The following is a 26,294-nucleotide window of genomic DNA, read 5'->3' on the forward strand; positions in this document are numbered from 1 at the left end:
ACACAGCCAGACAGTCAGACAGTCAGACACAGCCAGACAGTCAGACAGTCAGTCAGACACAGCCAGACAGTCAGACAGTCAGTCAGACACAGCCAGACAGCCAGACAGCCACACAGTCAGTCAGACACAGCCAGACAGTCAGACAGTCAGACAGCCAGACACAGCCAGACAGTCAGACAGTCAGTCAGACACAGCCAGACAGTCAGACAGTCAGACAGCCAGACACAGCCACACAGTCAGACAGTCAGACACAGCCACACAGTCAGACACAGTCAGACAGTCAGACACAGTCAGTCAGACAGACACAGCCACACAGTCAGACATAGCCACACAGTCAGACAGTCAGACACAGCCAGACAGTCAGACACAGCCACACAGTCAGACAGTCAGACACAGCCACACAGTCAGACACAGCCACACAGTCAGACACAGCCACACAGTCAGGCATGGGAACACAGTTAGAAATCAGACACACAGTCAGGCATGGGAACACAGTTAGAAATCAGACACACAGTCAGGCATGGGAACACAGTTAGAAATCAGTCACACAGTCAGGCATGGGAACACAGTTAGAAATCAGACACACAGTCAGGCATGGGAACACAGTTAGAAATCAGACACACAGTCAGGCATGGGAACACAGTTAGAAATCAGACACAGAGGCAGGGACAGATATCCAGTCAGACACAGACACACATTCGGTGGAGAGTTTTTGTTTTATGTACTTTGTACTTTGTTTTTAATTTACAGTTAAACACATTTGAATGAGGAAATTCCGTTTATCACTGACTTCAGAAGTTTTTAAAACTACAATGAGCAAAGTGGAGCAGAGTTGCATTTCTGGTCACAGGAGAAAACTGTGACTACGAGACAAAACTGAGCAGGCATGTTCTGAATCACCATCAAACTGAACTCTCTCTGAGAAATGACACCATGCATTGCACAGTTTGGATAAAAGTTTATCCCACATCCACTGGCAGTCGCCCAAGGTGTGTTGCATAGACATCACTGAAACCATCTCTGAGGACAGTCTCTCACAAAACCCCATCTCTCTAAACTCATTAATGTCTCTCTCCTTCTCTTCTGAAAACCCCATCTGCTAAGCACACACACACACACACACACTGTTGGCTTAGGGTGAATTCCCTCTAGTTTTTAACCCTAGTGAACATCTTTAAGGCAAATTAATCATACTGACCTCCATACGCACGTACACACACGCACACCAGCTCAGACCAGTGATGAGTTCATTTCAGTAAAAGCTATTCCTTCAATGTCTCATACTCACTTAGAACCAAGAGCATGTCTCCACTGTGTCACCTTAGGCATCAGCCACATGGTGTTTGTTGAAAGATAAAACTTGGAAGGGGTTGAAAGTCCTGAATTAACACTAGAGATGAAAAGTACTCAAACGCTGAAGTTCTTAAAAAGCCCCAAAACAAATCAACCATCCATACAGTTAGGACCTTAACCCAAACTTTAAACTTTTCAAATAAACCATGTCTGTACACTGCCAGGTCTCAGCCTCACCTGCCCAGTCTGCTGGGAAAACCAGGGCATAAGAATGACAGAGAATGTGGGAAAGTTCTGGAAAATTGGAGCAAAGGGCATCAGGGCTTTTGTAAACCAGTTGAACTTCTGCCTGGTACTGATCTCTGAAAAGACCAAGCAACTGCATGAAGACCAAACTGGGGCTAGGGTCAGGTCAGGTTAGGTTAACCCTAACCCGAACTGTCTTTTTATTCCTCTGAGGCCACATGTCTCTGGGTTTCATTAAGAGTAACTCAATGCAGGTGGGTTTAATTAAGGCATACACCACGTTCAGACAAAAACAGATATTAAAACATTAAACACAAACTGGAGAGCAGGTGATGACAGACTGGAGATTCAAAGCATCAAACTTGGACAGAGATGAAACTGGAGTTATGTGAGCACTGAGCCAATCACTGGACTAGAACAAACTGGACACACACAGGCAGTGAGATATCTCCTCTGTAATGCACTGCGTCAAGCCGTGAGCTTTAAGACATGGTCCACATTAGACAAATTACCATTCGACAACTCTATCACCTACGTTGACCACACGAACCTGTGTTTCAACAAATCAATGGTCAATCATTAAAGAAAAAAGAAAAACAACAATTAAAGGCTTTTCCAAGAGCTCCACTGTCTTTAACATAATTCAGTCAGACATTGAATCAGGTCAGTCTCATCCCTCCTCCTCAGGTTCACCGTTATCAGGCAGCCTTTCCTCTGTGTGTTGTGTGTGTGTGTGTGTGTGTGTGTAGAATGGGCAGAGAGACAAATATCTCTGTATTTTACAGGTAGGGAGGAGCGGTGATGGTTAACTCTGGCAAAGCAGAAGAAGGTGGAGCTCATGAGGTGGAGTTTGAGTCAGTTGTGGCCAATCCACTTTGGTTCTCATTCCCTGTCTTGGCCTCCCATTGGGTGTCACTCTGTCGTGTGTCTGCTGGCTCTGCCTCCGTGGCCCTACAGTCTGTATAATGATTAGAGATGCTAGCTGAGGGGGAGGGGCTTGTTTCCACTGGTCCTCCACCGGGCGGGCAGAGCCCTTGGACACAGCCTCGTGCCTTTATCTCCATGGCAACCAGATCAGCAGGGACGCAGCCCGCCCCGCTCTCGCCATCCGCGTCCGCCTGGACGTCCGTCACAGCAGTGGCGCTGGGTTCTGAGCCGGCTGGCTCCGGCGCGGCTCCCCCTGCTGGCTGGGAGGACAGCACCTCTGTGATGATGGCTGCCGTTTCTGCCATCCAGTCCAGATCGCCGGCGGCTCCGTTGGCGCCAGTAGGGCCGGCACTTATAGGTTCTGTTGGGCTGTTGGCAGGCGTTCGGACCTGCCCGTTTGCGGTGGCGGCGGAGGCTGCGTTGGCAGGTCTGTGAGCCGGGCCTGCTGCACTGGTGTTATTATTGAGATTGTCCTGTAGAGCCGTTTGATTGGCCTGCCCCGCCTGCTGGTTCTGGAGGAGCATCTCCTGGATCCGGATCTGCTGCAGGATGGCCGGCAACTCGTAGTGATGGAAGAAATAAATCATGGAGTGCTGTGCGCACGCACGCGCGCACACACACAGACACACACACACAATACACACACACACAATACACACACACACAATACACACTTATTACTTGTTTGTAGACACAAACACCCACACGTAACACTGACTCATTAATGGTCTGTAGTCATTTCCCACTGACATAAGAGAAAACAAGCTCAGTGGTGTTACATTTGGGTTTTAAATGCATTTTCAGGCTGTTTTTACGACAGTGAAATGGTGTTGGATTTGAGTTTTAAATGCATTTTCAGGCTGTTTTTACGACAGTGAAATGGTGTTGGATTTGGGTTTTAAATGCATTTTCAGGCTGTTTTTACGACAGTGAAATGGTGTTGGATTTGGGTTTTAAATGCATTTTCAGGCTGTTTTTACGACAGTGAAATGGTGTTACATTTGGGTTTTAAATGCATTTTCAGGCTGTTTTTACGACAGTGAAATGGTGTTGGATTTGGGTTTTAAATGCATTTTCAGGCTGTTTCTCAGTCATTCTCACCTGAATGAAGAGCCAAGAGGTGACAAGGGCCAGGCTGCTGTACTGCCCATTGAAGCGGTAATGATACGCATAGAAGGCAAAGTGATAAAGGTAGAAAAACCTGTGAAAGAACAAAAGAGCTTCTTTTTCTGGGACCATTTTATCACCAACATAACCACATTAGAAAGACAGACAGGAAGTAGAGCAGGACAGAGAGACAGGAAGTAGAGCAGGACAGAGAGACAGGAAGTACAGCAGGACAGATTGTGCAAAACTGGAAAAAAATGTTGGCTCAGTGGCCCAGCAGGGATCCAGTTATGAGAGGTACCTCAGCCAGTGGCGTTTGCTGGTGTTGGTGTGACAGCAGATGGCATCATACTGGTCAGCCAGCCACACGATGAGGATGATGTAGAATGCTGTGGTGGTATCGTTGAAAAATTCAGACATGATGGCCTCCATGCCTGAGGAGGAGAAAACAGGAGAAATTGAAGCCCCAAGAACCTAACTCACTGCCCCATATGCCGATTCACCTCCATCTCTCAGCTCCCCAATGTCAGGACTCATCACACTGAGACTCAACACCAAAAGTCAACACGTACAACTGAGTGTCAGTGATCAGTTAATACTTCCATCCAGACTCATTCCTCATAGTTAATGCCCACCAACACTCTCAATACTCAGTCAGTCCTCATAGTTAATATCCACCAACACTCTCAATACTCAGTCAGTCCTCATAGTTAATATCCACCAACACTCTCAACACTCAGTCAGTCCTCATAGTTAATATCCACCAACACTCTCAACACTCAGTCAGTCCTCATAGTTAATATCCACCAACACTCTCAACACTCAGTCCTCATAGTTAATATCCACCAACACTCTCAACACTCAGTCCTCATAGTTAATATCCACCAACACTCTCAATACTCTATCATCAGAAGTCAAAGTTAATGTCCAGCAACACTCAGTGAGTCAATACTCACCCCACGGTGTGTGTACAGTGAGTCAATACTCACCCCACGGTGTGTGTACAGTGAGTCAATACTCACCCCACGGTGTGTGTACAGTGAGTCAATACTCCTCCCACGGTGTGTGTACAGTGAGTCAATACTCACCCCACGGTGTGTGTACAGTGAGTCAATACTCACCAGGAGAATCTGAGAGTCACTACTAATGAGTCAATTCTCAGCACTTACCAACCAGAGCTAAGATGACAGTGAGCAGAGGGGCTGCTGGGAAGGCAATAGTCATATTCATCTCCAACATCTGCAGCAGATCCACTAAAAGAAAGAGAGACACAGAGAATAAGAGAGAGAAAGAGCAAACGTGGAAGCAAAATGATAAACTGGAAAAACGGATGAAGACGTCACGGCAAAGAGAGGGACATAAATCATCTCTGAGATGAAGTTTATCTTCTTTTACCAAATCTCCACTACAATCTTCCAGACTAAGCCCAGGCATGCTGACCCTGGACCACTCCCAAAGCTACACTGTTCAGTTAATGTCCTAGTTCTATGTCTACTGTATATTCATGCATATATTCATGTCCCCAGCAGGCAAACTCATCAGTGTCTAATAAAAACAAACAGCATCAGTCTGACCAAAGGCCAAGGCTGTGTCTCAGTGTGTTGTGATGTTGTTTGTTGTTTGTGTTGTTTGACTGTATAGATGTCATATCAAAGTGATGCGTTTTGGGTAAACAGGATTAATGTCATGTGAATGTGGAGTGTTTTGGGTAAACAGGATTAATGTCATGTCAAAGTGATGCGTTTTGGGTAAACAGGATTAATGTAATGTGAATGTGGAGTGTTTTGGGTAAACAGGATTAATGTCATGTGAATGTGGAGTGTTTTGGGTAAACAGGATTAATGTCATGTGAATGTGGAGTGTTTTGGGTAAACAGGATTAATGTCATGTGAATGAGGAGTGTTTTGGGTAAACAGGATTAATGTCATGTGAATGTGGAGTGTTTTGGGTAAACAGGATTAATGTCATGTGAATGAGGAGTGTTTTGGGTAAACAGGATTAATGTAATGTGAATGTGGAGTGTTTTGGGTAAACAGGATTAATGTCATGTGAATGTGGAGTGTTTTGGGTAAACAGGATTAATGTCATGTGAATGTGGAGTGTTTTAGGTAAACAGGATTAATGTCATGTGAATGTGGAGTGTTTTGGGTAAACAGGATTAATGTCATGTGAATGTGGAGTGTATTGGGTAAACAGGATTAATGTCATGTGAATGTGGAGTGTTTTGGGTAAACAGGATTAATGTCATGTGAATGTGGAGTGTTTTGGATAAACAGGATTAATGTAATGTGAATGTGGAGTGTTTTGGGTAAACAGGATTAATGTAATGTGAATGTGGAGTGTTTTGGGTAAACAGGATTAATGTAATGTGAATGTGGAGTGTTTTAGGTAAACAGGATTAATGTCATGTGAATGTGGAGTGTTTTGGGGTAAACAGGATTAATGTCATGTGAATGTGGAGTGTATTGGGTAAACAGGATTAATGTCATGTGAATGTGGAGTGTTTTGGGTAAACAGGATTAATGTCATGTGAATGTGGAGTGTTTTGGGTAAACAGGATTAATGTCATGTGAATGTGGAGTGTTTTGGGTAAACAGGATTAATGTCATGTGAATGTGGAGTGTTTTGGGTAAACAGGATTAATGTCATGTGAATGTGGAGTGTTTTGGGTCAGAGTAACAGGGCAAAACTCACCTATGAAGACGAAGATCTGATGGTGAGAGTAGCGCAGCAGCATGGACACAGACAGGGTCTATACACACACACACACACACACACACACACACACACACACACACACACACACACACTTTTTAGACATGTATTTACTGATGTTGCATGAAAACTATATTGAGCTTTGTGTAGTGACTGTCACATCTGAGTAATCTATCGACTATTCAACTCGATTAGTCAATAGATTAATCAATAGATTCATCAATAGAAAAATAGCTGTTAGTGGCAGCCCCTGCAGCAATTCTGTAGTGATACTGAAGAAAACCATTTGTTATAATGAATTGGAAGTGTTTTAGAAATTAAAAAGTTCATTCATAACGCCTTTTCAGCATCGACGTCATCGATTACGTTGACTGATCACGGCAGCCCTAATTGTGTGTGTTAGATAAACACTCTAAAAATAAATAAATAAATAAAATACAGCACTTAGAATGAGCATGTGCTGTTATGAGGCCCAGCCCCATTCTGTGCCAGCCAATCAGCACTGTCATTTATATATTCTTCTCAGCCAGCCAATCAGCGCTGTCATATATATATATTCCTCTTCAGACACAGCTCTGTTTAATGGGACAGAAAACTGTCCAGAGATGAGACACCATTGGCATCAAATCCACTAACTAAACATTTCACATGAAGCAACAAATACTGGTCTCAATGTTACAATGTCTGGTGAAGTTTAAACACTGAGATACTCACAAATATAACCATGATGACAAACGCAGCAAGGTATGAGGTGCGAGCCATCCACATGCTCACAAACCGATAGTGCTCTCCTGAAACCACATTCCTGAGAAAGCCTGTCAAATAACACACACGCACACGCACACATACACGCGCACACACGCACACACGCACACGCACACGCGCACACACACACACACAAGAGACAAGTCTAAAAAACCATCTAAAACCATCTAAACCATCTCCCATCTAAACATAAAACACATGCACAAGACTATTCTAGTACAAAAAAAGCACACTGTAAAAAATACACACACACACACACACACACACACACACATAAATACACGGTGTGCCTACCTTTGTTCTCCTCATTCTCTGCTAAAGCTTTCACGCTGGACATTAGAATGTCGTCATAACCCAAGAATTCATCCAGCAGAAAACGGCTGAAGCCATCACCAAAACACTGATCCTTCATCGGGTCTGAACAGGGACAGGACAGAGTGTTAGTCTGGGGCAAACACAGGAAAGTAAACACCTTTCACACAGGCAGTTACATCCTGGAATGCTTTGGCAATTTTCCAGAGTCGAAATTCAACAAATCCTTTTTTCAATGACTTATTTCTGTGCTCTATATCTAGTTGGCTTTGTATTTTTATACCAGTTTTCACCCAGTGTGTTTGTAAAGGCCAATTTATCCTTCTGCATCGAATCTACACCGTAACGCTGTGATGCGCCTCAGACCACAACAACTGTGATTGGTCCGCTTGGTAGCATCACCCTCCTTCTGCCTCAATCGGTTCAATGGTCGCACTCACCATCTCCTCCGATGTCTTCTCTCTTTTCTGTGTTGCAGTCATTTCAGTTAAAGTAACTGTTGTTCAACATTTATTAGCTCCTACTCCAACACGATCCGCTCAGTTTCAGTCACCATTGAAAATGTTCGGCAAAATGGCGAACGGAACACTCCGTTTGTTTGTCCCCCGAATTTAGAAACTAGTCCTTATTTTAAACGCAAAGCTTGTTTTACAGATATTGCTGTGCAAGGACTGAATTCCGACTTTTTATTTAACATTATTCTAGCAATCATTTGTAATGCACGAAGATATCAACACAGTGGCATAGAAATCCCATCGCAAACTCGTGTTTTGGTGATGTAATTACAGAGCAACGCAGACACACCAACACAGAAGTATAAATGCTCACAACAGCATGGGCCGCTCACGTAGAGCCTACGCAGAAGTATAAATCAGCCTTAAATGTCATTAACACGTCACTCTGAACCCAGTACTGTATCAGCACCACACTGATAACTCCCTCAACAATCCACACTCCACAGGATGCATACAGAAGCATCACTTCCTCCCTTTCCTGGATTTTCATGCCACGAGTGAGGATATTTTCCAGGTGCAATTGTGGAAGGGGGAATTCGGGAGCAATGCTGGAATAATTCATCCCGCAATATTACGCAATGTGTTAATCTGGTCTGAACACAGAGAGAGAGAGAGAGAGAGAGAGAGAGAGAGAGAAAGCTAATCTGGTCTAATGATGAGCATGAAATTGGTCAAAACACAACCCGTCATCTGGACGAGATGCTGTTGCTCCTGAACAGGGTAGAGCAACGGGACAGTACGGTTCTGTGAGTGTAGACAGGGCCTCTGTGTGTGTGTGTGTGTGTGTGTGTGTGTGTGCGCGCGTGTGCGAGTGAGACTCACCCAGTGTCACCACCATAACAGGGATATTGAGGCGTTGTCTTGTGGTCTGGGAGAGACGCAGGAAGCCGTACTCCAGAGAATACTCCACTATATACTCCTCCTGTGGCCAAACTGCATAGACACACACAGCAGTTGAATACTCCACTATATACTCCTCCTGTGGCCAAACCGCATAGACACACACAGCAGTTGAATACTCCACTATATACTCCTCCTGTGGCCAAACTGCATAGACACACACAGCAGTTGAATACTCCACTATATACTCCTCCTGTGGCCAAACCGCATAGACACACACAGCAGTTGAATACTCCACTATATACTCCTCCTGTGACCAAACCGCATAGACACACACAGCAGTTGAATACTCCACTATATACTCCTCCTGTGACCAAACCGCATAGACACACACAGCAGTCAGTCAACTGAACACTGCCTGACCTACAGTACCTACACATAATACCCCTCACTGCACAGGAAACAGCGCAAACTCAAACTACTGCACAGACAGAATACTTAACTACTGTACAAGCATAAGTACACACACAAACACACACACTACACAAACACACACACTACACAAACACACACACCGAATTAGTTAATGTCTCTCCAGCAACACATTTGAACACACAGCACAACTTACTACTGCCTGCAAACCTGTGGCACATTGGAATGCACTGCTGCCTCAACAGTGCCAGTATGTATACACGTGTACGTGTGTTAAACAGCGCAAACACAAAGAAAGCTCTCATTGATTCTGTACTAATACCACCCTTGTCTGGAAGGCTAAGACACACTCAAGACAGGCAGGTTATCCCAGACTAAACCCAGCGCTGGAGACAGGCAGATTATCCCAGACTAAACCTAGCGCCGAAGACAGGTAGATTATTCCAGACTTAATCCAGCACTGAAGACAGGCAGATTATTCCAGACTAAACCTAGCGCCGAAGACAGGCAGATTATTCCAGACTTAATCCAGCACTGAAGACAGGCAGATTATTCCAGACTTAATCCAGCACTGAAGACAGGCAGATTATTCCAGACTAAACCTAGCGCCGAAGACAGGCAGATTATTCCAGACTTAATCCAGTACTGAAGACAGGCAGATTATTCCAGACTTGATCCAGCACTGAAGACAGGCAGATTATTACAGACAAACAGATTATCCCAAATTAAGCAAGTGTCAGATGGAAACATGGGAACATGTATCATTTTTTCATCCTGATGTTCTAAGCTTAAAAGAGATCTGTACGTGTGTGTGTGTGTGTGTGTGTGTGTGTGTGTATGTGTGTGTGTGTGCGCGTGTGTGTGCGCGTGTGTGTGTGTGTGTGTATGTGTGTGTGTGTGTATGTATGTGTGTGTGTGTGTGTATGTATGTGTGTGTGTGTATGTGTATGTATGTGTATGAGTGTGTGTGTGTGTGTGTGTGTGTGTGTGTGTGTAAGGCCCTTCTCTCTCATTATTCACTGACTTACAAATGGAAATAATCTAACATGTCAGAAACCCAGTTCTCCTGTCCAGAATATAGATGAGTTGTTTTACAGTAGGGGTAACCCTAACCCTAACCCTCACCCCCACCCCCACCCCCACCCTCACCCCCACCCTCACCCTCACCCCCACCCCCACCCTCACCCTCACCCTCACCCCCACCCTCTAAAGTGAATCTGCCCTACGCTGTGGGTTTTGACTACACCGTGCTGACCAGTAGAGCCCTCACAGATCTAAAGTGAATCTGCCCTACGCTGTGGCTTTGGCTATACCGTGCTGACCAGTAGAGCCCTCACAGATCTAAAGACACAATGACGTAACTACACCAGTGCCAGACAGCACTGCACTAAACCGTGCCTGGTCTGACAGAAGACTGTGTTCACTCACTCACTGATGACTGTATAGTGAATACGGTGCACTGCACTAAACCGTGCCTGGTCTGACAGAAGACTGTGTTCACTCACTCACTGATGACTGTACAGTGAATACAGTGCAGTGCACTAAACCGTGCCTGGTCTGACAGAAGACTGTGTTCACTCACTCACTGATGACTGTATAGTGAATACGGTGCACTGCACTAAACCGTGCCTGGTCTGACAGAAGACTGTGTTCACTCACTCACTGATGACTGTACAGTGAATACAGTGCAGTGCACTAAACCGTGCCTGGTCTGACAGAAGACTGTGTTCACTCACACACTGATTACTGTATAGTGAATACGGTGCAGTGCACTAAACCGTGCCTGGTCTGACAGAAGACTGTGTTCAAAATCACTCACTGATGACTGTATAGTGAATACGGTGCACTGCACTAAACCGTGCCTGGTCTGACAGAAGACTGTGTTCAAAATCACTCACCTGTTCACTCACTCACTGATGACTGTATAGTGAATACGGTGCACTGCACTAAACCGTGCCTAGTCTGACAGAGGACTGTGTTCACTCACTCACTGATGACTGTATAGTGAATACGGTGTAGTGCACTAAACCGTGCCCAGTCTGACAGAAGACTGTGTTCACTCACTCACTGATGACTGTATAGTGAATACGGTGCACTGCACTAAACCGTGCCTGGTCTGACAGAAGACTGTGTTCAAAATCACTCACCTGTTCACTCACTCACTGATGACTGTATAGTGAATACGGTGTAGTGCACTACGTAGGGAGGGAGTGTGTGGAATTTTTTTTTAAGCTTGAAATGATTTTTGTAAACGACAGTTTCTGTGATTTCTCTGTGATTTCAGATGAGGGCCCAGAGTCAGAATCTGACACGGACTGTCATCATACACATCATTCCCAACACTCAATCTGTTCTGTCATCATCCTCATCATCATTCCCAACACTCAATCTGTTCTGTCATCATACACATCATTCCCAACACTCAATCTGTTCTGTCATCATCCTCATCATCATTCCCAACACTCAATCTGTTCTGTCATCATCCTCATCATCATTCCCAACACTCAATCTGTTCTGTCATCATACACATCATTCCCAACACTCAATCTGTTCTGTCATCATCCTCATCATCATCATCATTCCCAACACTCAATCTGTTCTGTCCTCATACACAACATTCCCAACACTCAATCTGTTCTGTCATCATCCTCATCATCATTCCCAACACTCAATCTGTTCTGTCATCATCCTCATCATCATTCCCAACACTCAGTCTGCTCTGTCATCATCCTCATCATCATTCCCAACACTCAATCCGTTCTGTCATCATATTCATCATCATTCCCAACACTCAATCTGTTCTGTCATCATACACATCATTCCCAACACTCAATCTGTTCTGTCATCATACACATCATCATTCCCAACACTCAATCTGTTCTGTCATCATCCTCATCATCATTCCCAACACTCAATCTGTTCTGTCATCATCCTCATCATCATTCCCAACACTCAATCTGTTCTGTCATCATCCTCATCATCATTCCCAACACTCAATCTGTTCTGTCATCATCCTCATCATCATTCCCAACACTCAATCTGTTCTGTCATCATCCTCATCATCATCATCATTCCCAACACTCAATCTGTTCTGTCATCATCCTCATCATCATCATCATTCCCAACACTCAATCTGCTCTGTCATCATACACATCATTCCCAACACTCAATCTGTTCTGTCATCATACACCTCATTCCCAACACTCAATCTGTTCTGTCATCATACTCATCATCATTCCCAACACTCAATCTGTTCTGTCATCATACACATCATCATTCCCAACACTCAATCTGTTCTGTCATCATCCTCATCATCATTCCCAACACTCAATCTGTTCTGTCATCATACACATCATTCCCAACACTCAATCTGTTCTGTCATCATCCTCATCATCATTCCCAACACTCAATCTGTTCTGTCATCATCCTCATCATCATTCCCAACACTCAATCTGTTCTGTCATCATCCTCATCATCATTCCCAACACTCAATCTGTTCTGTCATCATCCTCATCATCATTCCCAACACTCAATCTGTTCTGTCATCATCCTCATCATCATTCCCAACACTCAATCTGTTCTGTCATCATCCTCATCATCATTCCCAACACTCAATCTGTTCTGTCATCATCCTCATCATCATTCCCAACACTCAATCTGTTCTGTCATCATCCTCATCATCATTCCCAACACTCAATCTGTTCTGTCATCATACTGAAGTTTCAGTGCACTGACAGATCTAAATGAATATTTATTTTGATGATTATCATTTATGTATCATAGCTGCTGCAGTTTGTGCTTGTTAAATAAATGTTTTTACTGCTTTCTCAAATATATCTACATAAAAATGGTCTTTTTTATTTGGGCTAGTCAAAATTCATTTCAGGCTGCAAAAATCTGAAGAATGCCTGGCTGAAGAGTGTCGAGGGATTTAGAAATTTTACAAGCCCTGTACACTGGAGCGCGTAGTCTTCGGCCAAAGAGACCACAGTGTTGGCTGTCTGGACGGCCAGATGGAACCGGGTCTTTTAAAGCCACACTTGGAAAAGTTCTGAGAGTTAAACCAGGAGCGTTTGGCCTTTGTCTGTGTCTGTGTGCGTGTCCCTGTGTGCGTGTGTGTGTTTGTGCATGAGAGAGCGAGAGAGAGAGAGAGATGCACTTGTGAAAGTGTGTGTGTGCATTACCTGCACGAGTTAGCATCTCTATCTCGGACACAGTCTCCCGCAGAGGCTGCATACCTTTAGTGGGCGGAGTACCGAAGCTCACTTCCTGTGTGTCATTCATAGCCACGCCCACTGCACCGCCATTCATAGACGGCTGTAGCCGCGGCTCAATGTCCAGCTCAAACTGGAGAGAGACAGCAAACCAGACAGAGAGACAGACAGAGAGACAAAAGTATAATGACACTCAGTGTTTTGCAGTCAGAAACTGTTTAGCTGTACGCACAAGACCTTCCACTAGTACAAACCTGATAAAATATTAAACAAGGTATTCATATGATCAAATGTTTGTCCTCTTTCATAGAGTCTCTCAGCAGCTAACCTCTGACCTGTGTCTGCCCTCTGACCTGTATGGAGCTGTTATCAAACATCTCCATGGTTATCTCCTCCTCCTCCTCCTCTTGTCCTGGAACGACGCCCTCTCCATCCGGCTCCCGCACCAGGCCCTGCAGCCCCTCGCTGTCATAGAACTGCAGGAAAATGGGAGCGCGGCTGGAATTCCGCTGAATCTCCACACGTAGAATTCCATCCCGCGGCCACTTCTCCCGAACGTGCTCCAGACAGTTAATGGGTGAGCGGGAGAAGGCGATGTGAATGTAAGCCAGGATAAAGAGCACGAACAGAGCCTGCACACAGGAGAGAGAGAGAATGACATCTGTCTTCTCTCCCTGTCCGTCAGCCAATCACACATCAAGTACGGATCATTTCAAAGTTCTAGCATTTCCAATTTTTTTTTTTTTTTTTTTGCTATTTTCCAACTTTTCAGCATTTTGGATTTTGAGAGCTTGTTATGTATCCGACCAACATGAGGTTAGTCTTACAAGAATACCTGGACTGACAAGTTGAAAGATGATAATAAAAAAAGAACTGTTTAACTTACTGACTGTACTCTACGTGCCAATGAAGAACTGTGTGCATCACCTATCAACCAGTGGGCCTATTTCATTTGGACTGACAGGTGCATATAAGGTTTGTAATGATTATCTAGTGATCTGACAAACAGGGTTACAGTGGAACAATTGAGATTAGACACATGCGGCATGGGGTCTCACTCCAGTTTCCTATCACACTACCGTCTTTAACCAGAAGCCTGACCGCTTACTCCAGTTTCTTATCACACTACCATCTTTCACCAGAAGCCTGACCGCTTACTCCAGTTTCTTATCACACTACCATCTTTCACCAGAAGCCTGACCGCTTACTCCAGTTTCCTATCACACTACCGTCTTTAACCAGAAGCCTGACCGCTTACTCCAGTTGCCTATCACACTACCATCTTTCACCAGAAGCCTGACCGCTTACTCCAGTTTCCTATCACACTACCATCTTTCACCAGAAGCCTGACCGCTTACTCCAGTTTCTTATCACACTACCATCTTTCACCAGAAGCCTGACCGCTTACTCCAGTTTCCTATCACACTACCGTCTTTCACCAGAAGCCTGACCGCTTACTCCAGTTTCCTATCACACTACCATCTTTCACCAGAAGCCTGACCGCTTACTCCAGTTTCCTATCACACTACCGTCTTTCACCAGAAGCCTGACCGCTTACTCCAGTTTCCTATCACACTACCGTCTTTCACCAGAAGCCTGACCGCTTACTCCAGTTTCCTATCACACTACCGTCTTTCACCAGAAGCCTGACTGCTTACTCCAGTTTCCTATCACACTACCGTCTTTAACCAGAAGCCTGACCGCTTACTCCAGTTTCCTATCACACTACCATCTTTCACCAGAAGCCTGACCGCTTACTCCAGTTTCCTATCACACTACCATCTTTCACCAGAAGCCTGACCGCTTACTCCAGTTTCCTATCACACTACCGTCTTTCACCAGAAGCCTGACTGCTTACTCCAGTTTCCTATCACACTACCGTCTTTCACCAGAAGCCTGACCGCTTACTCCAGTTTCCTATCACACTACCGTCTTTCACCAGAAGCCTGACCGCTTACTCCAGTTTCCTATCACACTACCGTCTTTCACCAGAAGCCTGACTGCTTACTCCAGTTTCCTATCACACTACCGTCTTTCACCAGAAGCCTGACCGCTTACTCCAGTTTCCTATCACACTACCGTCTTTCACCAGAAGCCTGACCGCTTACTCCAGTTTCCTATCACACTACCGCCTTTCACCAGAAGCCTGACCGATTGTCACCTCATTGGACACTGTTAGGGACAGGAGTGAGGGGCAAGTAGAACGTGCTCTCAGAACAAACAAACCAAGACAGCTTCACGCTAACACACACACACACACACACAGACAGAGAGAACCACATGCCAAAATATGAAAGGAAGCAAAGCCAGACCGTAAGATGGCCTAAGTTCCAGTTATTTAAAGGGCTTTTTCTGTAGCAATCCCATACTGGTCAAACACACAGACTGACTGAGAGAGCAATTGACAACATTGACACTACAGCATATTACCCCAAGGAACCAGAGCAGGTAATACCTGAACCTCTCTAAGACATCCTCACTCACAATCAAGCACACATTCACAATAACCTGCCTTCAAATGGACTAATTTTCTGAGTGTTTATTTGAGATTTGCTGCTCAGCCCAAGTTTAATTTAAGTATTATAATGAACTCTTTTGGCTGCCAAGGCATAATGTGATGTGGCCCTGTAAACATACTAATGGTGTGTGTGTGTGTGTGTGTGTGTGTCACAGGAGATCAACACACTGTGCAGCTGCCGACCTGAAGTTAAAAACCGACCAAAAAATACCATCACATCGTTACCAAACTGCTCCACTAAACCACGGAAGGCATTAGCATGCCCAAAGCTATTCTGATTATTCCACGGCATTCTGTACTTCACACGTTCCTCACATATGACACCCTGAAAGGTCTGTGTACTAATGAGACCCTTATGAAGGGTCACTGAGCATTTTACAGCAAGTCGGTTCAGTTAACAGACCTCTTCCTTTTTTCCCAACAATTAAACATTTAAACACACTACAGTCATACTGCCGGGCGCGAGTTACCTTTAACAGGACAAAGAACTCGAAGATTCGCCGAAATGACGGAGGGAAAAGCCTGGCGTATGTCACTGCCATTTTAAAAAAGAGGGCGTGAAACAGCCGGTCGCGAACATTGATGAGCGGGTTCTGGTTCATGTTGGGATTGCGCATTCTGTTGGCACCGCCATTATTGTTAAGAGGGACGTTGTTGTTGTTCAAGTTGCCCTGATTTTCAGACATCTTTGCTTCAGCTCGACAGAAAGCAAACTATATTCGGGTCAGGCAGGGGGCAATGTCCGCAGATTCAGATATCGTAGCTGCGCCAGCCACAGAGCCAGCGGCAAGGTGCTGCTAACACTGCATTAATGACGGTAGCTATTCTCAAAAGTGCCGATTTTTGTTTACAAGTAGCGGCTTATCCCCGGCCTCTTAGGACTCCTGGTCTTGTGTCGATGTTCACTGCGGTCCTTACGTAGTCTGCGACCATGTCTTTACTCTTACACAAGATACGAAACTGGCAAAGTAGCAACCAGTTCGATTCTGTCGCCCATTTTTGGGGTCATCTCGCTTTTAGGGTGTACTGGAACTGAAGCGTGGTAAAATTTTACAATTCTCTCGATGACAATAATTTGTGTCACTCCCCAGCTGCTGAATCCAGTTCAGGCCTCGTCCAGTCGGGCCAATATTAACACTTAGACACTGCTAACCACACACGGGTGGGTCTAACGATTGGCACGTTGTGCTTTGAAAAGTATTGCCGTGAAACAGCTTATGTGATTCATCGCGATACAACTGAAAGATATAATGCGAATATTGTCTAAATAACGCAGACTTCCAGCGGTCGTTGGTTTGTTAGCTAAGTAAACTGGCTGAGCTGTGACGTCCGCACCCAGAACCCGGATGATGATTTCTGTTTTTCAGTCTCACTTCCTGCTAAATATCAGTAATCCACGGTTCCATTTAGCCTTGTATGATTTACTGTTTAGAAAAATGCACCCAGAAATGTTGCCTGGCAGGCAATCTTCTGCAGAGATCTGCCAAAACGTGTCTCTTCCGAGTTCTCTGGATCTTCTACACAACCATCTTCTCTGGTCCAACGCACAATGTAAGCCCACTTCGAACAAGACAACATTCTGTCCAGAGTAAAGATGCACAAAATCCGAATCATCGCCATCTGCTGGCATAAGGTTCCAACATCCTTCAAGTTCATTTTTTTTTCCCAGCTGTGGGTTAAAAACTTATAAAATACTGCTTACTTGCTTGCTTAGTTTAATGTCTGCAATGAATATCATAATATTTGACATCCTTAAAACACCAGTATAGTTACAGTATAGTTACACACCAAAGGGGCAATGTGCGTTTTATTCAAACTCCGTGATTAAACACGACAGCACAGTTAAAATTACAGTTGAGAGAATGCCAAGTGAACGATAATAGTACTGAAGTTCATGAATTTAGATGGATGTTAGTATTCATCATATTCTGTATGCAAAGAAACTGGATAAAGAAATGTTTAATTTATCACACATTTCATCCTGAGAGAAACCCTGCGTTCTTGCGGTGCTCGTTTTGTGGAGTCGGTCCGCCACCAAATGACTGCCCCTCCACACCAGGTGATGGCGCTAGAACACATGTCATTCCCCCATTGGAATTGAAACTGGAGGTGGAGGGAATGAAGCAGGCAGAAGCTAAACTTGTAAACGATTTCTTTTTTCCGATATGGTGTTGAGTATTAACCCAGATTTAATCTGTCAGATGCAGAATGTAGTCATGTTGTAAACTATTTTGTATGGTGACGTTTCACAGTCATTGCACTGTTATTGTTTAATGTGAGCAGCAACTACTTTTAGCTAGAGAGCTAGTCTGTCTAGTGCTGGACCGAAACTCATTGTTTCATTGTCTGAGTTTCAGTAAGAGTCGCTGATTGCCCTTTTAGTGTTTTGCTGCTCCGTTGTTTGTCTGCTTGTCAGTTGTGAAAAACGTAGGCAGTTTAATGATGGAAGTGGCATATGTGTGCGAATGGGAGAAGAGACCCAAAAGCAACCACTGCCCGTCCATTCCGCTGGTGTGTGCTTGGTCATGTAGGAATCTCATCGCGTTCACCACAGACTTCAGAAATGAAGAAGACGACAAAGGTAAGACAGCACACTAAGGACAGATGTTTTCCGAGGGGGGGGGGGGGGGGGGGTGGGGGGGGATCAAAGCGATTCATTCGCCTGTACAACTGAAAAGGAAACGATTTCCTTCGTCTCTCTGAGTCGAAGCCCTGCTGACCTATATTAAACGGTTTATTTTCTGCAGACCTCAGCCACATGATTCATATCATTGACACAGAACATCCCTGGGATGTTTACTCCATCAACTCTGGGCACTCTGAGGTCATTTCCTGTTTAGAATGGGACCAGTCAGGTAAACCATTTGGTAACCTAGTGAGTAATCTGAAGTAACCGACTTAAAAAACAGAAATATGCTTCCTCATCCTAACTCATGGGGTAGATTTTGAGGGGCCTGTCTATTATTGTAACCTGTTAACTACTGTGTCTGTTAGGCTCCAGGCTGCTGTCTGCTGATGGCGATGGGCAGATTAAGTGTTGGGGGATGTCCGAGCATCTGGTGAATAGTTGGGAGAGTAGACAGGGCAGCTCTGTGGACGGAGACCCAATCGTGGCTCTGTCCTGGCTGCACAATGGAGTCAAACTTGCCCTGCATGTGGAAAAGGCAAGACCTAACGTCACATCAAAAAACATGCAAAGACTACAGAATCGCAATTTAAAAACCACACACACTTTACACACAAATACTGCACTTGCATTCTAATACCACTCCAATCACAGACACACACACACACACACACACAGAAATACTCTAAACAGAAACCAAGCAGACACTATGGGCAGTAATGTGTTGGTGGCTTGGTGGAGGAGAAATCACAACACAGAGAATGTGTAGATTATCTGCATAACACAGAGAATGCATAGATTATCTGCATAACACAGAGAATGCATAGATTATCTGTATAACACAGAGAATGCACAGATTATCTGTATAACACAGAGAATACGTAGATTATCTGCATAACACAGAGAATACGTAGATTATCTGTATAACACAGAGAATACGTAGATTATCTGCATAACACAGAGAATGCGTAGATTATCTGCATAACAGAGAACGCTTAGATTGTGGGTTTTTTGTTTTTCAGTAAAGTCATATGATGCTGGTCCTGTCTCTGTGTCTGTGTGCAGTCTGGCTCCACTAACTTTGGGGAGAAGTTTTCACGGGTAAAGTTTTCTCCGTCTCTGACGCTGTTTGGTGGAAAGCCCATGGAGGGCTGGCTGGCCGTGACAGTGAGCGGTTTGGTGACGGTTTCTCTGTTGAAGCCGAACGGCGCTCTGCTGACCGCCAGCGAGAGTTTGTGTCGTCTGCGCGGCCGAGTGGCCCTCGCCGACATCGCCTTCACTGGTGGCGGGAACATCGTAGTCGCGGCAACAGACGGCAGCAGTTCATCTCCGGTGCAGTTTTATAAAGTGTGTGTGAGTGTGGTGAATGAGAAATGTCGCATTGACACGGAGCTTCTGCCCTCCCTGTTCATGCGCTGTACCACTGACCCGGTGCGCAGAGACAAGTACCCTGCTGTCACACACCTGAAATTCCTTACCCGCGAGAACTCTGAACAGGTGAGATGGTATTTCTTAAAGAGTCTGTCTGCACTGACCCCTGTGTGATAGAGTCTGTCTGCACTGACCCCTGTGTGATAGAGTCTGTCTGCACTGACCCCTCTGTGATAGAGTCTGTCTGCACTGACCCCTCTGTGATAGAGTCTGTCTGCACTGACCCCTCTGTGATAGAATGTGTCTGTGATAAACCTCCACTCATTATGTTCTGTCTGTTATATTGTGTGTTTTATTTCTGTGCTTGTGTTGTTGCTGCTGTTGGTTTTACTGGGTGTTTTTCTGTTGTGCGTGTGTGTGTGTGTGTGTGTGTGTGTGTGTAGGTGCTGCTGTGTGCGTCCAGTCAGACAGCGAGTATAGTGGAGTGTTGGTCTCTGAGGAAGGAGGGGCTTCCAGTAAACAACATCTTTCAGCATCGCTCGCCTGTTGGTGAGTCATCGTCGTCATACTCCTCATCATCATCATCATCATCATAGTCATCGAAAGATTATTATTAACCCCCCCCCCCCCCCCCCCAACTCTCTCTCTCTCTCTCTCTCAGTGGGCGAGAAGCAGCCAATGATTTTGAAGTGGCGAATTCTCTCAGCCACTAATGACCTGGAGAGAGTCTCCGCAGTGGCTCTGCCCAAACTGCCGATTTCCATCTCCAACACCGACCTCAAGGTCGCCTCCGACACCAAGTTCTTCCCAGGCCTCGGTATGAAACACACACACACTCTAAACACACTCCACCTACTCCAAAACAGAATTCCAACTGAAACACACACACACTCTCTCCACACACACACACACACACACACACAACATGCAAATACACTCCATATTTTGCTTTCAATCAATCATCAACCATATCTGTTACAGAAATATGTTTAATCTTTATCTGTTACAGAAATATGTTTAATCTTTATCTGTTACAGAAATATGTTTAATCTTTATCTTTTACAGAAATATGTTTAATTTTTATCCATTACAGAAATATGTTTAATTTTTATCTTTTACAAAAATATGTTTGATCTTTATCTATTACAGAAATATGTGTAAGGTTTAGATTTTTCACTGAGAGGTCAACTACCTGATGATTATAGCTGTCAGTTTACTTAGTCTCACATTGAATTCTGAGTTAGGGTTAGGCTTAGGGTTAGGTTTAGGCTTAGGCTTAGACTTAGGTTTAGGCTTAGGCTTAGGCTTAGGCTTAGGCTTAGGGATAGTTGGTGATTTTAAGGAAGACACCAACTGTAAAAGCGATGTGTATTTGCAGTTTTGTGTTTTTGTGTTTATGTGTCTCTTTGACTGTCTGTGCTTTTTAATATATGTGTGTGTGTGTGTGTGCGCGCGTGCGTGTGTGTGTGTGTGTCAGGCTTGGCTCTGGCCTTCCACGATGGCAGCGTTCAGATCCTGCATCGTCTGTCTCTGCACACGATGGGTGTTTTCTATGGAGGCTCCTCCTCTGGCTCCTCCCAGCGCACTGATGAGCCACCAATCAAACGACAACGTGGGGGTGGGGCCACTATACACTTCAAAACATTGCAGTTCTCCTGGACATCTTTGGCACTAGTGGGAGTGGACAACCATGGCAAGGTATACACACACATAAATACAGACATACACACACACACACACATAAATACACACACACACACACATAAATACAGACATACACACACACACACATAAATGCACACATACACACACACACACACACAAACACTAACAGACTTGGTTCACCTCCCTCACTCATTCAGCTCTCTCTCTCTCTCTCTCTCTCTCTCTCTCTCTTTCTCTCTCTCTCTCCCCCCTCAGCTCCACATGATTCGGGTGTCTCCCTCTATGGGTCAGATGTTGGATATGAACACGTTATTGCGCCACCTGCTGTTTCTGCTGGAGTATTGCATGGTGACAGGGTATGACTGGTGGGATGTGCTGCTGCATGTGCAGCCCGGCATGGTGCACAGCCTGGTAGAGAAACTACACGAGGAGTATATGAGACAGAACCAGGCCTTGCAACAGGTATACACACAGACACACACATACTCACAAACCACCAGGGTTGTTCTTAACTCTGAATGTCTGGAAAAGGAATGTCTTAGTAATTGTTTGTTCTTGAATTTGACGTGGATTTGTGTAGGAGTTGAAAAAAGTGGTAGTAATTCTGGTGGTATTGGAGTAGTAAATTAATTCCAGTAATAATGTGTGTGTGTGTGTGTGTGTTGTGTAGGTGCTGTCCACGCGGATCTTGGCAGTGAAAGCTTCGTTGTGTAAGTTGTCATCAGCGACAGCGGCACGGGCGTGTGATTTCCACGCTAAACTTCTCCTCATCGCCATCTGCTCAACACTGAAATCTCTCCTTAGACCACACACACTCAACACACCAGACAAGAGCCCTGGAGACAGACTCACAGAGATCTGTGCCAAGAACACTGACACAGGTAACAGACACACACTGACATCTTTATCTCAGTTACACACCTCACAACACTGACACAGGTAACAGACACACACTGACATCTTTATCTCAGTTACACACCTCACAGCACTGACACAGATAACAGACACACACTGACATCTTTATCTCAGTTACACACCTCACAGCACTGACACAGGTAACAGACACACACTAACATCTTTATCTCAGTTAAATACCTCACATCACTGACACAGGTAACAGACACACACTAACATCTTTATCTCAGTTACACACCTCACAACACTGACACAGGTAACAGACACACACTGACATCTTTATCTCAGTTACACACCTCACAACACTGACACAGGTAACAGACACACACTGACATCTTTATCTCAGTTACACACCTCACAACACTGACACAGGTAACAGACACACACTGACATCTTTATCTCAGTTAAATACCTCACATCACTGACACAGGTAACAGACACACACTGACATCTTTATCTCAGTTACACACCTCACATCACTGACACAGGCAACAGACACACACTGACATCTTTATCTCAGTTACACACCTCACAACACTGACACAGGTAACAGACACACACTAACATCTTTATCTCAGTTACACACCTCACAACACTGACACAGGTAACAGACACACACTAACATCTTTATCTCAGTTACACACCTCACATCACTGACACAGGTAACAGACACACACTGACATCTTTATCTCAGTTACACACCTCACAACACTGACACAGGTAACAGACACACACTGACATCTTTATCTCAGTTAAAAACCTCACATCACTGACACAGGTAACAGACACACACTGACATCTTTATCTCAGTTACACACCTCACAACACTGACACAGGTAACAGACACACACTGACATCTTTATCTCAGTTACACACATCACAGCACTGACACAGGTAACAGACACACACTGACATCTTTATCTCAGTTACACACCTCACAACACTAACACAGGTAACAGACACACACTGACATCTTTATCTCAGTTAAATACCTCACAACACTGACACAGGTAACAGACACACACTGACATCTTTATCTCAGTTACACACCTCACAACACTGACACAGGTAACAGACACACACTGACATCTTTATCTCAGTTAAATACCTCACATCACTGACACAGGTAACAGACACACACTGACATCTTTATCTCAGTTACACACCTCACAACACTGACACAGGTAACAGACACACACTGACATCTTTATCTCAGTTAAATACCTCACATCACTGACACAGGTAACAGACACACACTGACATCTTTATCTCAGTTAAATACCTCACATCACTGACACAGATAACAGACACACACTAACATCTTTATCTCAGTTACACACCTCACATCACTGACACAGGTAACAGACACACAAACATCTTCATCTCAGTTAAATACCTCACAATACTGACACAGGTAACAGACACACACTGACATCTTTATCTCAGTTACACACCTCACAACACTGACACAGGTAACAGACACACACTAACATCTTTATCTCAGTTAAATACCTCACAACACTGACACAGGTAACAGACACACACTAACATCTTTATCTCAGTTACACACCTCACAGCACTGACACAGGTAACAGACACACACTAACATCTTTATCTCAGTTACACACCTCACAACACTGACACAGGTAACAGACACACACTAACATCTTTATCTCAGTTAAATACCTCACATCACTGACACAGGTAACAGACACACACTGACATCTTTATCTCAGTTACACACCTCACAGCACTGACACAGGTAACAGACACACACTGACATCTTTATCTCAGTTACACACCTCACATCACTGACACAGGTAACAGACACACACTGACATCTTTATCTCAGTTACACACCTCACAACACTGACACAGGTAACAGACACACACTGACATCTTTATCTCAGTTACACACCTCACATCACTGACACAGGTAACAGACACACACTGACATCTTTATCTCAGTTACACACCTTACAACACTGACACAGGTAACAGACACACACTAACATCTTTATCTCAGTTAAATACCTCACATCACTGACACAGATAACAGACACACACTAACATCTTTATCTCAGTTACACACCTCACAACACTGACACAGGTAACAGACACACACTAACATCTTTATCTCAGTTAAATACCTCACATCACTGACACAGGTAACAGACACACACTGACATCTTTATCTCAGTTACACACCTCACAGCACTGACACAGGTAACAGACACACACTGACATCTTTATCTCAGTTACACACCTCACATCACTGACACAGGTAACAGACACACACTGACATCTTTATCTCAGTTACACACCTCACAACACTGACACAGGTAACAGACACACACTGACATCTTTATCTCAGTTACACACCTCACATCACTGACACAGGTAACAGACACACACTGACATCTTTATCTCAGTTACACACCTTACAACACTGACACAGGTAACAGACACACACTGACATCTTTATCTCAGTTAAATACCTCACAACACTGACACAGGTAACAGACACACACTAACATCTTTATCTCAGTTAAATACCTCACATCACTGACACAGGTAACAGACACACACTGACATCTTTATCTCAGTTACACACCTTACAACACTGACACAGGTAACAGACACACACTGACATCTTTATCTCAGTTACACACATCACAGCAATGACACAGGTAACAGACACACACTGACATCTTTATCTCAGTTACACACCTCACATCACTGACACAGGTAACAGACACACACTAACATCTTTATCTCAGTTACACACCTCACAACACTGACACAGGTAACAGACACACACTGACATCTTTATCTCAGTTAAATACCTCACATCACTGACACAGGTAACAGACACACACTGACATCTTTATCTCAGTTACACACCTTACAACACTGACACAGGTAACAGACACACACTAACATCTTTATCTCAGTTACACACCTCACAACACTGACACAGGTAACAGACACACACTGACATCTTTATCTCAGTTACACGCCTCACAACACTGACACAGGTAACAGACACACACTAACATCTTTATCTCAGTTACACACCTCACATCACTGACACAGGTAACAGACACACACTGACATCTTTATCTCAGTTACACACCTCACATCACTGACACAGGTAACAGACACACACTGACATCTTTATCTCAGTTAAATACCTCACAACACTGACACAGGTAACAGACACACACTAACATCTTTATCTCAGTTAAATACCTCACATCACTGACACAGGTAACAGACACACACTGACATCTTTATCTCAGTTACACACCTCACAACACTGACACAGGTAACAGACACACACTAACATCTTTATCTCAGTTACACACCTCACATCACTGACACAGGTAACAGACACACACTGACATCTTTATCTCAGTTACACACCTTACAACACTGACACAGGTAACAGACACACACTGACATCTTTATCTCAGTTAAATACCTCACAACACTGACACAGGTAACAGACACACACTGACATCTTTATCTCAGTTACACACATCACAGCACTGACACAGGTAACAGACACACGCTGACATCTTTATCTCAGTTACACACCTCACAACACTGACACAGGTAACAGACACACACTGACATCTTTATCTCAGTTAAATACCTCACAACACTGACACAGGTAACAGACACACACTGACATCTTTATCTCAGTTGCACACATCACAGCACTGACACAGGTAACAGACACACACTGACATCTTTATCTCAGTTAAATACCTCACAACACTGACACAGGTAACAGACACACACTGACATCTTTATCTCAGTTACACACC

General features: G+C 44.4%; 2 protein-coding genes across 5 annotated transcripts in view; one reads left to right on the forward strand and one right to left on the reverse strand.

Moving 5' to 3' along the window:
- Positions 1-700: 700 nt before the first annotated feature.
- Positions 701-17,409, reverse strand: tmem259 (transmembrane protein 259). Of its 3 annotated transcripts, none has more exons than XM_030783413.1 (11): positions 16,355-17,409; positions 13,720-13,998; positions 13,391-13,499; positions 8,703-8,813; positions 7,348-7,470; positions 7,003-7,103; positions 6,268-6,325; positions 4,743-4,826; positions 3,875-4,007; positions 3,568-3,667; positions 701-3,059 (listed from the first exon to the last, which is right to left on the reverse strand). In XM_030783413.1, the coding sequence occupies exons 1-11, from the start codon at positions 16,568-16,570 to the stop codon at positions 2,376-2,378; spliced, it is 1,998 nt and encodes a 665-aa protein (XP_030639273.1). In that variant the 5' UTR covers positions 16,571-17,409; the 3' UTR covers positions 701-2,375. The 3 variants fall into 3 exon arrangements, with proteins under 3 accessions (XP_030639273.1, XP_030639272.1, XP_030639271.1); XM_030783412.1 differs by having other exon boundaries at positions 13,337-13,499; XM_030783411.1 differs by having other exon boundaries at positions 8,703-8,927; positions 13,337-13,499.
- A 620-nt stretch (positions 17,410-18,029) lies between these two features.
- med16 (mediator complex subunit 16) overlaps positions 18,030-26,294 on the forward strand; it is a 16,822-nt gene continuing 8,557 nt past the window's right edge. For both annotated transcript variants that reach the window (XM_030784133.1, XM_030784135.1), the window contains exons 1-9: positions 18,030-18,465; positions 18,632-18,739; positions 18,879-19,048; positions 19,576-20,007; positions 20,325-20,430; positions 20,543-20,698; positions 21,359-21,579; positions 21,802-22,008; positions 22,217-22,427. In XM_030784133.1, the coding sequence (XP_030639993.1) occupies positions 18,324-18,465; positions 18,632-18,739; positions 18,879-19,048; positions 19,576-20,007; positions 20,325-20,430; positions 20,543-20,698; positions 21,359-21,579; positions 21,802-22,008; positions 22,217-22,427 (1,753 nt within the window). In that variant the 5' untranslated portion in view covers positions 18,030-18,323. The remainder of the gene's footprint in view (positions 18,466-18,631; positions 18,740-18,878; positions 19,049-19,575; positions 20,008-20,324; positions 20,431-20,542; positions 20,699-21,358; positions 21,580-21,801; positions 22,009-22,216; positions 22,428-26,294) is intronic.

The sequence above is a fragment of the Chanos chanos genome, chromosome 9 (assembly GCF_902362185.1).
Source record: "Chanos chanos chromosome 9, fChaCha1.1, whole genome shotgun sequence".
Classification (NCBI taxonomy): domain Eukaryota; kingdom Metazoa; phylum Chordata; class Actinopteri; order Gonorynchiformes; family Chanidae; genus Chanos; species Chanos chanos.